This window comes from Haliotis rubra, unplaced genomic scaffold (genome assembly GCF_003918875.1).
Source record: "Haliotis rubra isolate DU_JTF1 unplaced genomic scaffold, ASM391887v1 Scf1661, whole genome shotgun sequence".
Lineage (NCBI taxonomy): Eukaryota > Metazoa > Mollusca > Gastropoda > Lepetellida > Haliotidae > Haliotis > Haliotis rubra.
This window is the reverse complement of record NW_025765627.1, coordinates 95499-110883: the sequence shown is the minus strand read 5'-3', so window position 1 is coordinate 110883 and position 15385 is coordinate 95499. Positions and strand designations below refer to the sequence as shown.

Below are 15385 nucleotides of genomic sequence, written 5' to 3'. Positions count from 1 at the left end.
AGATATTACTCCAATCATGTGAATTGTTGATGAGGCTACTAACAACTGGCTAACCATTTTCTCAAAAGTCGGGAAGAAAATTCATTCAGTTTTTTCATCCAAGAATTCCAACAAAGATAACTGGTAAGACTGGAGTCTTTAATACAGTGTCAATAAAGCATGCATAACCGACTCTGTTTCATAGGAGCTGGCAATGTGAACACGTTTCCATTGGCAACAAAAGCTCGAATCTGTTTTTTACTAAAAAAAACAACTCATATTGCTCCCTTTCCTTTCTGATACATTAGTTCAAGCTGTTGCAATTAGTGTGTTTGGAAATCAGGAAAACAATATTTGCAGAAAAATAACGCGCCCCCAAAAGATTCTTCCCTCATTTGAGAAGTCAAATTGTTGTCATGGAAACATATGCATAAATTTTTGCAATAATATTTAAATAGCAATAGGCATCAGCTAGGCTCATGAGCAAAGCATATCACAAGTTTAATAAAAAAACAAAACAAAAAAGGCCCCCAAAAGAACCTATCGTCATTTGAGAAATCAAACCTGTTGCACGACACATAAATAACATTTTGAAAACATATTTGAACTTAACATTTTATACGACGACATTATATCTAATGACTGTCCACTTGACAATACTATTCCCTTTAGATGTACGGAAGATACTAGATAACAATGGTTCCAATACAGACTTTTACACCATATCTTGCCAACAAACATTTTTTTAGAAAAGATGGGATATAAAGACACCAGTAATTGTAGTTTTTGCTCTGAAGATATAGAAACAACTATCCACTTATTCTGGTCTTGCAGCAAGGTAAACCATATATGGAAAAAAAATTGAGAACTGGCTACAGGCTAAAGCACAAATAAAACTCAAAATTGAAAAGAAACATGTAATGCTTGGTTACCCAAATAAAAACAATGATCCAATAAATATCATCTTAATTCTCTTCAAGGAACTAATTTTTCGAAATAAGTTTAACAACATTATGCCATCTTTTCAAGTTTTTCAACATAAACTGTTTGAATATTATATGTTAACAAAGTGTTGGTCAATAATTAGTTGTAATATCAATGCTTTCTATACGTACTGGTCGTCATGCCATGATTTATTCTGCTAAAACTATTTGATTGTTCATCATGCATACTGGAATATCACTGTTATTTGTTTGTATAAAATATTGAAAAATGCAACAAAATAAAAAACTATAAAAAATAAATATTTGAACATCAAAAGACATCATACAAAAAGTTTTAATAATAGCTAAAAAGACAAAACATTAAAAGAACCCGCTCTCATTTGAGAAGTCGACATTGTTTCCATGGAAACATAAACAAAATTTGGAAAATATCAGATATGTATACAATGTATATACCATGTTTCAGTGAAAAACACTGAATGTATACTTTTAAATATGGTTCAGAGTTGGATGGGAAGGTTGACTCTGAACTAACTAAAAATATGTCTGCTCTCCTTTTCATCCGGTTAAATGTGTCTATTACTCAACATTTTCGGCCATAGTGTTTCCTGAATCGTAACATTCACATGCTTTTGTTGAGTATGATTATGATGATTATGATGATTATGAAGTACCTTGCATGTAGCAACGTTCTGCTTCATTTTTCCAGTACAGTAGTAAACTCGGAATTGTTTTTCTGCCTTGGATGCTGTCCAGGTTAACACTCCATCTTCCAAAGAAACTGAGGTAATCGACTGAGTCTCTGCAAATAAATAGATCAGAAATGTTTGCTCAGTGCTCACAGAAACCATAGAAATAGATAAGGCCAGACCAATTTTATTTCTTGTTTTGTGGATTTTTGTCCTCAGAAAACCTAAAGGCAGGAGGGGGATTTAATTTTTTTTTTAAAAATCACCAGTCAAAGCAAAAACCCATGTGAGTTTTTTCAAAGGCATTGTTTTTCAAGTTCACACTCGCTGAGGTGCTCAAAGCACTGATTTTAGTTTAAATTCAGCTTAAAGTCTCTGTGAACAGATACCAGCATCTGAGCGTCCAACAAACTGCCTTGCGTAATCGAAGTTTCGCTCCCGTATATCTTAACATTAGGATTGTATTTTTCGAACGGGAAAATTTATTTAAATTTTTTTTCCTTATTCTTGAAAAAATAATACCGGCGGATCCGTAAAACAAGAAATAGAATTGGTCTGGCCTAATGGATTTATGTATTTAGTATATCTGGGTCAGTCCATAGCTAAGTAATGACGTGTACATTATGTTTTCTTGCAATCACTTGTAATCACTTCAGCGCATACTTTGTATTGTTGAGTGCGTATATATACTGTAATGTCTTGACATATACTTTAATGTCTTGACATATACTTTAATGTCTTGACATACACTTTTATGTCTTGATTGTGAAAAAGTATTGCTTTGTGTTAGTTTTGTGATGTCTTTCACAGATGGTAAGAAGCATCCTACATTATTGTTTCAAGGCTGAATTTAGCTTTGAATGCAGTTAAATTTCTACTACATGCCACTAAACGGTAGGTTAGAGGAAATAGGGCTGTCGGTAGTCTAGTGGTTGAAGCGTTCACTCATCCCGCTGAAGACCTGGGTTTAATTCCCTACATGGGTACAATGTGTGAAGACCATTTTTGGTGTCCACGCCATGATATTGCTGGAATATTGCTAAAAGCGGCATAAAACCATACTAACTAACTCACTTACAGGGAATATTTTAAAGCTTCTTGTAACTGATGTTTACAGTTAGGAAAATGAAGGTGTCATCCTCTGGGAAGGAGCTTATTTCATATTTAAGGTTAAATGCAAGAGTAATTCAGACAGTCATAATCAGGGTGAATGTAAACCTTTGTGGATCATGGCCAAGGGAGGCAACTCTGAGGTAAGTCAATTACCTACAACAGATTCCCTTTGAACAAAAAATATACTAAATATGGAAGTTTTATCAGGAAACTCACCAAGATCTTGTTTCGACACAGAAAATATGGTTGGGTGTTTCGAAAGTCCTCTTATGGTGGCTGCACGTAAAGACACCCGAAATCCACCGTCATTTTCTCCATTCACAAGCAGTGAGTAGTAGGATGTATAGTTCGTGGTCTTTGTCTCATATCGGGTTATCTTCCCTTGTTGCTCTTCCACAGGAACAGACTGGAATAACGAAGCCATACAATAACACCAAGCAGATATGACTAATGATAGGTGGCATCCAGTTGTTAGATCAACGACCCGTGAAGGTCCGGGTTAGAACTGGCCTTCAGTAACCCATGCTTGTCATAAGAGGCGACTAACGGGATCGGGTGGTCAGGCTCGCTGGCTTGGTTGACACATTCTCCATTGCGCAGACTGATGCTTATGCTGTTGATCACTGGATTGTCTGGTCCAGACTCGATTATTTAAAGACCGCCGCCATATAGCGGGAACATTGCAGAGTGTGGCGTAAGACTAAACTCACTCACTCACTCATTGTTACATCAACAATCAAGACCTAAAACATCAACATTTTTGCTTTTGAAAAAATATGAAAACATTATAATTTATTGCATTAAAAGTATGTTAAACTTTGTTCACCACATTTCATTGAGATGTGGCTGCTTCTAAAATTACGTTTTTGGGGCTGCAAGAAAAACAGAATTAGCAGAGGCAGCCTTTTGTAAAATACGTCGTCTGTCAGAGTTGTCGTGTAACTTACCTTGGGGTACAACATGAGAGCTGTGGAGTTTATGACACTGAAACACCCATTTGGTATCGTTGGACTGGACAGAGGGACTGCAATCAAACACAGGTATCATCATTAAATATAGACAACGGTTATACAAATGTAATTCCTGGACAGTGAGTAAGGTTGTAATGACACAGTTTTTCCAGTATAATCATCATATCAGTTTAACTTGGGCTGAAACATTGCAAGTTAAAATGGCTGCGGTATCGTATACCAGTTGTGCTCTGACATGGAGGATGTGTAGGAAGCTATGATGGCTGTAGGTGACAATCATAATATCAATCACTATTTCGCTTGACAAATGATAGAATATTGCTGACTGCCATAAAACAACATCCATTCCCTAATATGATTGTATCTCACAAGCAGCAGACCGATGAAGGTCTGGGTTAGAATTGGTCTTCAGTAACTCATGCCTGTCATAAGAGATCGGGTCTTCAGGCTCGCTGACTTGGTTGACACATGTCATCGGTTCCCAATTGCCCAGATCGATGCTCATGCTGTTGATCACTGGATTGTCTGGTGCAGACTCGATTATTTACCGCTGGAATATAGCTGAAATATTGCTGAGAGCAGCGTAAAACTAAACTCACTCACTTACTCACTCATTTGAAAAAATGTTAGTCGTACTGAATGCTGGAACACAAAACTATTAAAGTGTCAGTCAATTTATGCACAATGACCCTGAGGTTTAACATGGGACACGTGAAATCCATATCCATACAGAACGATGTGTTCACTATTTATCTGGAATATTGCTGAGTGCGGCGTAAAACTAAACTCACTCACAAGCAGTAAGATGAATCCTGTAAGACCAAGGATTATATCATTAAGAGAATCCAGGGTTCAGTTTTGGTTTGGCCGCACCCAGTAATATTCCAGCTATAATGGAGGTCTGAAAATAATCAAATCTGGACAAGACAATCAAGTGATCAACGACACGGGCACTTATCTACATAATTGGATGCGATGACATGTGTCTGATCGTCTGATCCCATTTGTCGCCTTTTATCCAGATGTGATTATTTACAGACTGCTGCCATATATCTGGAATATTGCAGAGTGGGGGTTAAACATGCACTATAAAGCACTGACTTCCAACTGGTCAAGCAGAAAATATATAACTGCAATGGAAGTCTTGTAGACACATTATATCAGCCATTACCATCTTCCAATGTCTGGACTGTAATGGTGGTGGGATCTCCTTGGTAGGCTCGGTCTGCCGTTACTGTCACGTTGTAACTTGTCCACGGTAAAAGTCCCGTAATTTTCTTTCTCACACCAGAATGTTTACTTTGTTTATGGTATATCTATTAAAAATAAAAATTGAAAATTTTAACTGTAAGTAATATGTATGCTACTTATCCCATCTTCCATCATGCACTTTCCCTTGTTCTTTTGACTGTGGAGTGGAAACAAAAGTTTTCAGCCTCTTGTAACATCTCACCCGAACACACACCACCTCCAACTGTTGCAGTTGCAGTTGCAGGGTTGGCTGGGAAGGAAGACATCTTGTGAGAAAGGATAATTATTATAAATAATTCTAAACTTATCCTATCTCAACTTATGTACCAACTTATCAACTGTTGTACAGAGGGCCGCAGACTAACTTGGTCTGTAGGTTGAACTATGTGATGATTCGTTCACAAGAAGACTGACCTAGTTTTCAGATGATCAGATCGTATGCTATAACTTGTGCTGGGTTGCTTCAGAAACCTCTTAGGAATACTTTAAAAAAACACCCTGGTTTGGTCGATCCTGAGTTAAGTGATATCTCACTGTGTTATTGTCAAAGGACAATGACAAAGCTAAGAGACAGGAATCTCTGTCCCCAATTTTATGAATAACTGATGGAATCGTAGGGTCTGATGCCGGCCCCAGAAACCAATGACCAATGTTGTATTGGTTCCAGTTGTAACTCTGGGTAGATACATCTCTCTGTGTTGCCAGGCAGTCAATAGCTGTTGAGACAAGACCAATGACCAATGTTGTATTGGTTCCAGTTGTAACTCTGGGTAGATACATCTCTCTGTGTTGCCAGGCAGTCAATAGCTGTTGAGACAGGACCAATGACCAATGTTGTATTGGTTCCAGTTGTAACTCTGGGTAGATACATATATCTGTGTTGCCAGGCAGTCAATAGCTGTTGAGACAGGACCAATGACCAATGTTGTATTGGTTCCAGTTGTAACTCTGGGTAGATACATCTCTCTGTGTTGCCAGGCAGTCAATAGCTGTTGAGACAGGACCAATGACCAATGTTGTATTGGTTCCAGTTGTAACTCTGGGTAGATACACATCTCTGTGTTGTCGTCCAGTCAATAGCTGTTGAGACAAGACCAATGACCAATGTTGTATTGGTTCCAGTTGTAACTCTGGGTAGATACATATCTCTGTGTTGTCGTCCAGTCAATAGCTGTTGAGACAGGACCAAGGGACGAAACTATTGGCGACCTTGGTTGTCAGCTGCATGTGTGAAATTTCATGATTGACACCCAGGAGCTGTTACTGTGGCACATCATTGTTGAAGTGGCTGCTCTTGTCTCATGAGGATTGGAAACAAACCTGACGGTGAGGGTGTAAGCTAAGAGGATTACTGATCGCATCCAAACAACAATGATGGTTCTAGATAATTCTGCTAGGGAGACTGGATAAAGACTGGACTCATCAGCCAACTTGCATGATTACAGAAGGGTTTTAAGTTCTGGAACCATAGGAATCTTGTACTCAGTCACTGTGGCCACTACTGTTTTAATGGCTGTGAGACAAGTAGACAAAGTAAATCCCTCAAATTTCCTTGAAATGCGGTGATGCTGCAGGTACTCAGAGTCTGTAGAAGTTGATGAAACACTATGCATCTTGCAATATTCTCCCAACATCTTCCATTCCATGGAAGTAAGAAGAGCCGATACAATCGTTTGAGCAACTCTTTGGAGAGATCTCTGAAGATGCACCACTGTGTGAAGGTGTAGCATCAGTGGACAGTTGTGGAGTGGATCTACAAGCTGTCTCTTGGTGGAAGAGCCAGTGGGTCTGTGAGGCTTGTGAGATCTACAAACCAACTTCTATCTGAAATCGAGGAGAGATGGATGAAGTAGAGACTTTAGCTGATCAACGATCTGTCTATGGATCTGTCTGTTGATACAAATACAGTTGTGTAGCGGACATACAAGCTGTCTCTTGGTGGAAGAGCCAGTGGGTCTGTGAGGCTTGTGAGATCTACAAACAAACTTTTAGCTGAGATCGAGGAGAGATGGATGAAGTAGAGACTTTAGCTGATCAACGATCTGTCTATGGATCTGTCTTGTGGATACACGTACAGTTGTGGAGTGGACATACAAGCTGTCTCTTGATGGAAGAGCCAATGGGTTCTGGTCTGTGAGGTTTGTGAGATCTACAAACCAACGTCTAGCTGAGATTGGAGAGGAATCAATGAAGTAGAGACTTGAGCTGATCAACGATCTGTCTGTCCTGCCAGATAGTTGGAGATAGTTGGAGGCAAGGATATATCAGGTGGAGGCGCGTATGTAGACGGGATTGACAAAAGCAGTTGGATCACCGATACAGGAGTGATTGGCCAGGCAGGAGGCAAACTGTGATGGGGAGACGAGGATACAGATTACGGTCCAACAGCATGTAGAGGGATCAATGAAGTTGATGTGATTGATGGCTCTAGGCAAGATCGACGAATGAGAATGACGTGGTCAACTTGTAAGTTTTGCATAGGTTTCCCGTGACTGCCAACAGCAATGACTAGAGCTGCTGTGTGTTGGGCAATATGTGAGCATCTGGTGTTTGGACACACACCAGCTCTAGCCATTGCTGTAGGAGTTACAAGTGGCTGAAAACTTTGTTCTAGGTCGGTTCCATTCCACAGTCAAAAGAAGAGAGAATGTGCATAATGTTAGATAGGATATAAATAAAGGGTATAGATTTTAGAGAAATTATTTCAAAAAGGTATAAAACTCCTAGAAACATGAAACACTGGTACCACTGTCATCACTTATGACAAGTGAAACATAATTTGACAACATTCTTCATTATTCAGAAGTCTCAATCTCAAAGAAATGTTGCTCTGGTCATAATATATTTTTTTGGGGGGAGATTGGTTGAAAGATTTTTCAAGCTTCCCTCGTGAGCACATTGATACCTAAATTCAATATTACATTCATGTCTCATTATATCTCACTTTGTACAAATATTTTATCCAGACTTACATCCATTCTACCCAATATATACGAAACCAATAAAAACATATATGGGCTGAACAAAGACAAACTCTACCCTTCCATGACCCAACACTGGCCTGAGATCTAATATGACCCATGGAGAGTTGAACAAAACATCTACCCTTCCATGACCCAACACTTCCATGACCCAGAGTTGACTAATCTGGCCTGAGATCTAATATGACCCATGGAGAGTTGAACAAAACATAATCTCTACCCTTCCATGACCCAACACTGGCCTGAGATCTAATATGAACCCTGGAGAGTTGAACAAAACATAATCTTTACCCTTCCATGACCCAACACTGGCCTGAGATCTAATATGACTCCTGGAGAGTTGAACAAAACATAATCTTTACCCTTCCATGACCCAACACTGGCCTGAGATCTAATATGACCCACCCTGGAGAGTTGAACAAAACATAATCTTTACCCTTCCATGACCCAACACTGGCCTGAGATCTAATATGAACCCTGGAGAGTTGAACAAAACATAATCTTTACCCTTCCATGACCCAACACTGGCCTGAGATCTAATATGACTCCTGGAGAGTTGAACAAAACATAATCTGTACCCTTCCATGACCCAACACTATGACCTGGAGAGTTGAACAAAACATAATCTTTACTTCCATGACCCAACACTGGCCTGAGATCTAATATGACTCATGGAGAGTTGAACAAAACATAATCTCTACCCAACACTTGAGATCATGATTGAACCAAATCTCTGGCCTGAGATCTAACTATGACTCGACTCTGGAGAGTTGAACAATTCCATGACCCAACACTGGCCTGAGATCTAATATGACTCATGGAGAGTTGAACAAAACATAATCTGTACCCTTCCATGACCCAACACTGGCCTGAGATCTAATATGACCCCATGGAGAGTTGAACAAAACATAATCTGTGCCCTTCCATGACCCTGGAGAGTTGAACAAAACATAATCTTTACCCTTCCATGACCCAACACTGGCCTGAGATCTAATATGACTTCGTGGAGAGTTGAACAAAACATAATCTGTACCCTTCCATGACCCAACACTGGCCTGAGATCTAATATGACTAATATGACCCTGGATGGAGAGTTGAACAAAACATAATCTCTACACTTCCATGACTCAACACTGACCTTCTGAGATCCATTCCGACCCCCGGTAATGCTGACAGTGTAGTTGTAGACACCTTTGTCGTGCGGATGAGGTTTAGTCCAGTTGAGTTTGACATATCTTCGTCTAATTTTGATTTCTGTTAAGTCTCCAACTGGACCTGGTTTCTCTGAAATTATAGTTCAAAGGACATGAATTCCTCAAAGGACATGGTGTGTGAGTGGGGCACTTTTGAAAGAAGATTTTAACACACCGATAAAAGTGATTAGATGTGTCTATATGCATGAGGATTTGTTGTGACGCAAGAGGCCATCAGGAAAGTTTGACTAACATGAGCAAGTTTTTGATACCATCTGGATAAAAAAAAAAGAATTAAATAAAAGCATGAACTACTTCAGAAGTCTTTGACTTCTTTTAAATGTTTTCAAATTTCCCACGAATCACATATAACAGTAACTGATCCCACCGCCCACATATACTCAGTCAACATCCCAGCCATCATATACTAGTTTCAAAGTCTAACAGTCTAACATCCCACATCATAATCACATATAACAGTCAAACATTCCACGTGCGCGCCACCCACCACATATACCAGTCAAACATCCCACCCATCACATATACCAGTCTAACATCCCACCCATCACATATACCAGTCAAACATCTCCACCCATCACATATACCAGTCAAACATCCCACCCATCACATATACCAGTCAAACATTCCACCCATCACATATACCAGTCAAACATCCCACCCATCACATATACCAGTCAAACATTCCCACCCATCACATATACCAGTCTATCCCACCATCACATTCCACCCATCACATATACCAGTCAAACATTCCACCCATCACATATACCACAAACATTCCACCCATCTCTAACATTCCACCCATCACATATACCATCATATACCAGTCAAACATTCCACCCATCACATATACTAGTCAAACATTCCACCCACATCACATATCTACATTCCCAGTCTAACATTCCACCCATCACATATATCAGTCAAACATTCCACATTCCATGACATATATCAGTCATACCCATCACATATACCAGTCAAACATCCCACCCATGACATATAAACCCAGTCCGCCGGTCTTTACATCCCACCCATCACATATACCAGTCAAACATTCCACCCATCACATATACCAGTCTTACATATACCATCACATATACCAGTCTAACATCCCCATCACATATACCAGTCAAAACATTCCACCCATTCCACCCATCACATATACCCATCCAGTCAAACATTCCACCCCATCACATATACCAGTCAAACATTCCACCCATCACATATACCAGTCAATCACATGTCAAATTCCGATTCCACTAGGAAGCAGGGATCTAGCCTCATTGTTAAAGTGTTTTTGCTTATATCATGAGAAAAGCTTGGTCTAACATCCAGCCATCACGTATGCGCTAGTCAAATGTCCCACTCCAAACATCAGAGTCCATATACCAGTCAATGTGTGACTACATCTAGCCTCATTGTTAAAGTGTTTTTGCTTATCATGACTCCCCCATGGGTACAGTGTCCAACAATACCCTGGGATGTTGTAAATAGTCACTCTAATAATACGTCAGTTATGTGCGCCTTGCGCGCCTATGCATTAAGACCTAAGTCCACATCAGGTAACACAGAAGGGTTAGACAACATGGGCAGTAGTTGTTCAACTTACCGATCTGTTTGAGACTCATCTTGCTGCAGTAGAACACCTGGTGATTGGGTTGCTGGCCGCGGATGATGATTATGAAGGTATCCTCCCAGCACTGATCAGTAGCCCCCGGGGGTTGGCAGTCAAAATTACAACGGCCTCGAATTGTGGTGTTTTGTAACCTGCTCAAGTTATGATCTTTGCACGTCATATTATTTGCGTTCCTGAAAACAGATTTGTCACATTAAGCAGCCTACCCATCGCATTAGGTAGTGTGTTTATTCCACAACACACTGAACTGAAGTGACCTGCAAACAGTCATATCTGGAATCAATAAACCAGTGACTGATACAATGAACAAAAGACAAAGCCAAAGTCACAGAATCTCTTGTAGCAGAGACAGCTTGAGATATGTGAGCATCAAACAATATTTTTCATAAATACACTGAACTATTTAATTTGTAAACATGAACACAAAATTATACATTATCAACAGTGATAATAATTCTTAGATTCCTCTCTCTAACACTGTTGGCTTCTTCCTGAAACAGGTCCACAGGTTTACAAATTAAAAATGAGATTAAGGTCTGATCAGTCATCTAATTCTCACAGAACCATTACAATCACAATTAACTTCCATTTATCAATAAAATGCTTTAGTTATTTTAGCCATTGAGCATATTTTCCACACAACTCATTGTATTTGTGCAAGACACATACCTTCATCACCTTTACACAACTTTAATTTCAGCAAATAAGAAAGCACAGAAATCAGTCAAATATGGTAATGTCTACATACCAGTCACTGAAGCAAGCGCCCATATAGCATGTGTAGGAGTTATGTCCCTTTGTGTCAGAAACATCGTATGTACAGTTGACGGTCTTCTTTGCATGAAATATGCACTTGACGTTCCTTGGTTGTTCCAGGGGCTCTGATACACACATTGAACACATACATCTACATGGACACACGAAATATGCTTGGGTCAGTTCCACAAAACGATCTCAGTGCTATGATGGCTCACTTATGATGATTATGATTCTAAGATTCCATTCTGAAATCATCCAGTTCAACAGCGGAAACTGGTGAGATCATAACTATCACAGATGAGGTGAGCAGAGGACAGGAAACGAGAGGAAAGGGAAGAGAGGTGAGGTGAGAAGAGTGATGAGGAGAGTTGGGAAAGGTGAGTAGAGGAGAGGAGAGGAGAAGAAGAGAGGAGTGGAGAGGGGTGAGGAAGAGAGGACAGGTGAGGTGAGGCGAGGTGAAAAAAGCACAGGTTAGGAGAGGACAGGGGAGGAGAGGAGATAGAGGAGAAGAGCACAGGTGAGGAAAGATGAAGTGAGGAGAGGACAGGTGAGGGGAGGATGGGAGAGAACGGGAGGACAGGTGAGGTGAGGTGAGGAGGGAGAGGAGGAGAAGGAGAGGTGAAGTGAGGAGAGGACAGGTGAGGAGGGAGAGGAGCAGAGGTGAGGAGAGGAGCAGAGGTGAGGAGGGAGAGAAGACAGGTGAGGAGGGAGAGGAGAGGTGAGGAGAGGAGCAGAGGTGAGGAGAGGTGAGGAGAGAAGAGGAGAAGACAGGTGAAGAGGGAGAGGAGGGAGAGGAGAGGAGAGGTGAGGAGCAGAGGTGAGGAGCAGAGGTGAGGAGGGAGAGGAGAGGTGAGGAGAGAAGAGAAAACAGGTGAGGAGGGAGAGGAGCAGAGGTGAGGAAGGAGAGAACACAGGAAAGGTGAGGAGGGAGAGGAGAGGAGAGGTGAGGAGAGAAGAGGAGAGGACAGGTGAGGAGAGGTGAGGAGGGAGAGGAGGAGAGGTGAGGACAGGAGAAGACAGGTGAGGAGAGGTGAGGAGGGAGAAGAGAGGTGAGGAGAGGAGAAGACTGGTGATGAGGGAGAGGAGGAGAGGTGAGGAGAGGAGAAGACAGGTGAGGAGAGGTGAGAGGAGAGGAGAGAAGAGGAGAGGAGAGGACAGGTGAGGAGAGGTGACTTTGGGTGAGGAGATTAGAAGAGAGGAGAGGAGAGGTTAGGAAATGAGAAGGTAAGAAAAATGTGAGGTGATGTGAGGAGAGATGAAATGGAATCATCATCTGTTCAGCTATAATCATCAGAACCATATCTATATTCCAACAAGTAACGAAACACATTGTCTGAGTACAGTGTAGTCATGTACGATCAAATTCAGACACAATAATGTCAGCCATGTCTATTTACTGTAGTACAAACAGCCACAAAGAGCTGTACAAAACAACTGTTAAGCAGAAAATAACATCATGAAAAAAAACACTTCTCGATTAATCATAACAGGAATATCTGTGATCAAAGCAACATGTAAAGACATTGATTGTTGCAATTTTTTCACCAAAAAATATTACACATTTGAACATATTATACATATATAAAGTATGAATTGACTTTAAGTTTCAGTTTTAAAATTTTGTGATTTCAAAGAAACTGTATACATGATCATTTACAGTTTTATGAGCATGTGACATATTTTATGTAAATATTTCCAAAGAATACATACATACATACATACATACATACAAACACTGCAACTGTGCAAAGCAAACAGAAGCAGAAAAAGGCAGTTTTTAGTCTAAAAAACAAAAGCTGCTACACTATACAGGACATAGAGGACACAACATCAGCTGTGCCAGGGCTACAGACATGCTCCTAAGCCATTGTGCACTTTGTTATCATTCCCGTTGTGATGGTATATTTGCAAATAGGTTATTTAATAGTTACGCCCTAGAGTTCAGTCTATTGGGCATCTATAAACCAATAATACCCACTGTTAACACGCAATGTTTGAGAAGCTTGAATCAGTTTATAAAACTCATTAGGAAATACATGCATACTAAAAGTCTACACAGGATAACGACCATCAGCTTTGCTTTAAAATGGTGTTTTAAATAAACATTGTTTATTCAGTAGAATTTCCATGCAAGCAACTAAAAAATTCATTGCTAAAAATGACAAGTTATTTTTGAGCATCTGACATTTGTGCAGGTTATCTCTCAATTGACAGACACACAAATGAGAGACAGTCGATTGACAGACTGACTGACTGAGTTTGGTTTTAAGCCGCTTTTAGCAATTTTCCAGCAATATCACGGCGGGGACACCAGAAATGGGCTTCACTCATTGTACCCATGTGGGGATTCGAACCCGGGTCTTCGGCGTGACGAGCCAACGCTTTAACCACAAGACTACCCCACTGCCCCCGATTGACAGACACTGAACTGGAAGGTTCATCAGGGAAACATCTATGAGTACAATGGAACAGTCCACTTGAGTAGTGTAGGGTGAGCCTGAAACAGGTTCGTTACTGAAAAGTTTGATCTAAAGAGAACTTTGTTGTGATTAACTGATAATCTGTCTTCTCTTCTCAAAACTGTTTTTTCAATCAATTACTATATATATAAAAACAGGTTTGCCACTGAGAGGTTTTATTGTCATAATTGACTGAAACATATTTTATTCATTCAAGAAAAGGATTGGGCACAAGTTATCCAACTTAGAAAAGCCCTCTCCAGATAATTACACAATTCATCTTACAATGTACACAAGTGACAGCCATAGGCTAAGATATGTACGACAGACGGTAACTGAGAAAACGTTTTGTTTGAGAGATCTAGATATGTACATATTTGAAAACATTCTGGTTTTCAGTAGTAGAGATCTGCATGGCCATGTAAGATAAGATTAATACAAATCAGTGTTCTATTTTTAACAATATTTTGTAAAGATTTGAACAGTTTATATCTTTGAATAATATACACCACTGGCCACATTGACATGATGCATCATCTTTTTACATTTATTCTAAACAAACCATAATTAAGTGTACTCATCATATATCTTTATCATTTAACTTCCTTAATCCATATGAATGACATAAAGGTGCCTTTTTCCCTGCCTTCACACTTCAAAGATCAGAATGAGTTAGGTGCAATGCTACATTTAGCTACAATCACAATTATGATAATAATACTTTGTTTTGGATGTGTATTTATGATAAAGCACAAACTGTAGAACTTAACTACAAAATGCCTACCTTGGTTATAAATTCTTGCTCCCATAGAATAAAAGTGAACAAGGGTTAAATTCATATAGTTGTTTTTCTGGACCAGGTTTGAATATATTCTCCCCTCCTCCCTCACGGTATTCTGGTATACAAATAGGTAAACAATTTAAACTGGCTTTGGTGTCTTTGACCTATTCTTGCCAACAATTCTTTGAAGTGAAATGCTTGAATTACCTGAATCGGTCATGTGGAATTCTTAGTAAGACAGATTTTCAGGCTGGTCCTTTCAAAACCCAGTACACTCAGATCTAGTCTAAATCTTATAATCTTTGTAATTTTACCAGATCACTTAGTGACTGTGCAATGTGTGCAGGGACGTAGTGTCCGTAGTGAGATAATAGCCATGGACCTCGTATCATCCCTGAAACGTTATCTTCGTGCGTTGAGTGTAATCATTTCATATGGTCATATGTGGTTAATGATAAATGAAACATACTTCCGGTTTTGTTGCCTCTGATACCACTAGTTATAGGAAGGTCACACAGAGGACACTCTACCTCGATCAACACAGATAAATGGAGATTGACTCATGCAGAACAGAGAGCGTTTAAATATTTATTTCCCATTTTAACATA

General features: G+C 39.8%; 1 protein-coding gene across 4 annotated transcripts in view; it reads right to left on the bottom strand.

Moving 5' to 3' along the window:
- Positions 1-15385, bottom strand: part of LOC124272099 — a 54410-nt gene that overhangs the window by 16264 nt on the left and 22761 nt on the right. For all 4 annotated transcript variants that reach the window (XM_046707252.1, XM_046707250.1, XM_046707253.1 and 1 more), the window contains 7 exons: positions 11527-11659; positions 10752-10951; positions 9067-9212; positions 4868-5012; positions 3673-3749; positions 2942-3131; positions 1598-1725 (listed from right to left, as the gene is read on the bottom strand). In XM_046707252.1, the coding sequence (XP_046563208.1) occupies positions 1598-1725; positions 2942-3131; positions 3673-3749; positions 4868-5012; positions 9067-9212; positions 10752-10951; positions 11527-11659 (1019 nt within the window). The remainder of the gene's footprint in view (positions 1-1597; positions 1726-2941; positions 3132-3672; positions 3750-4867; positions 5013-9066; positions 9213-10751; positions 10952-11526; positions 11660-15385) is intronic.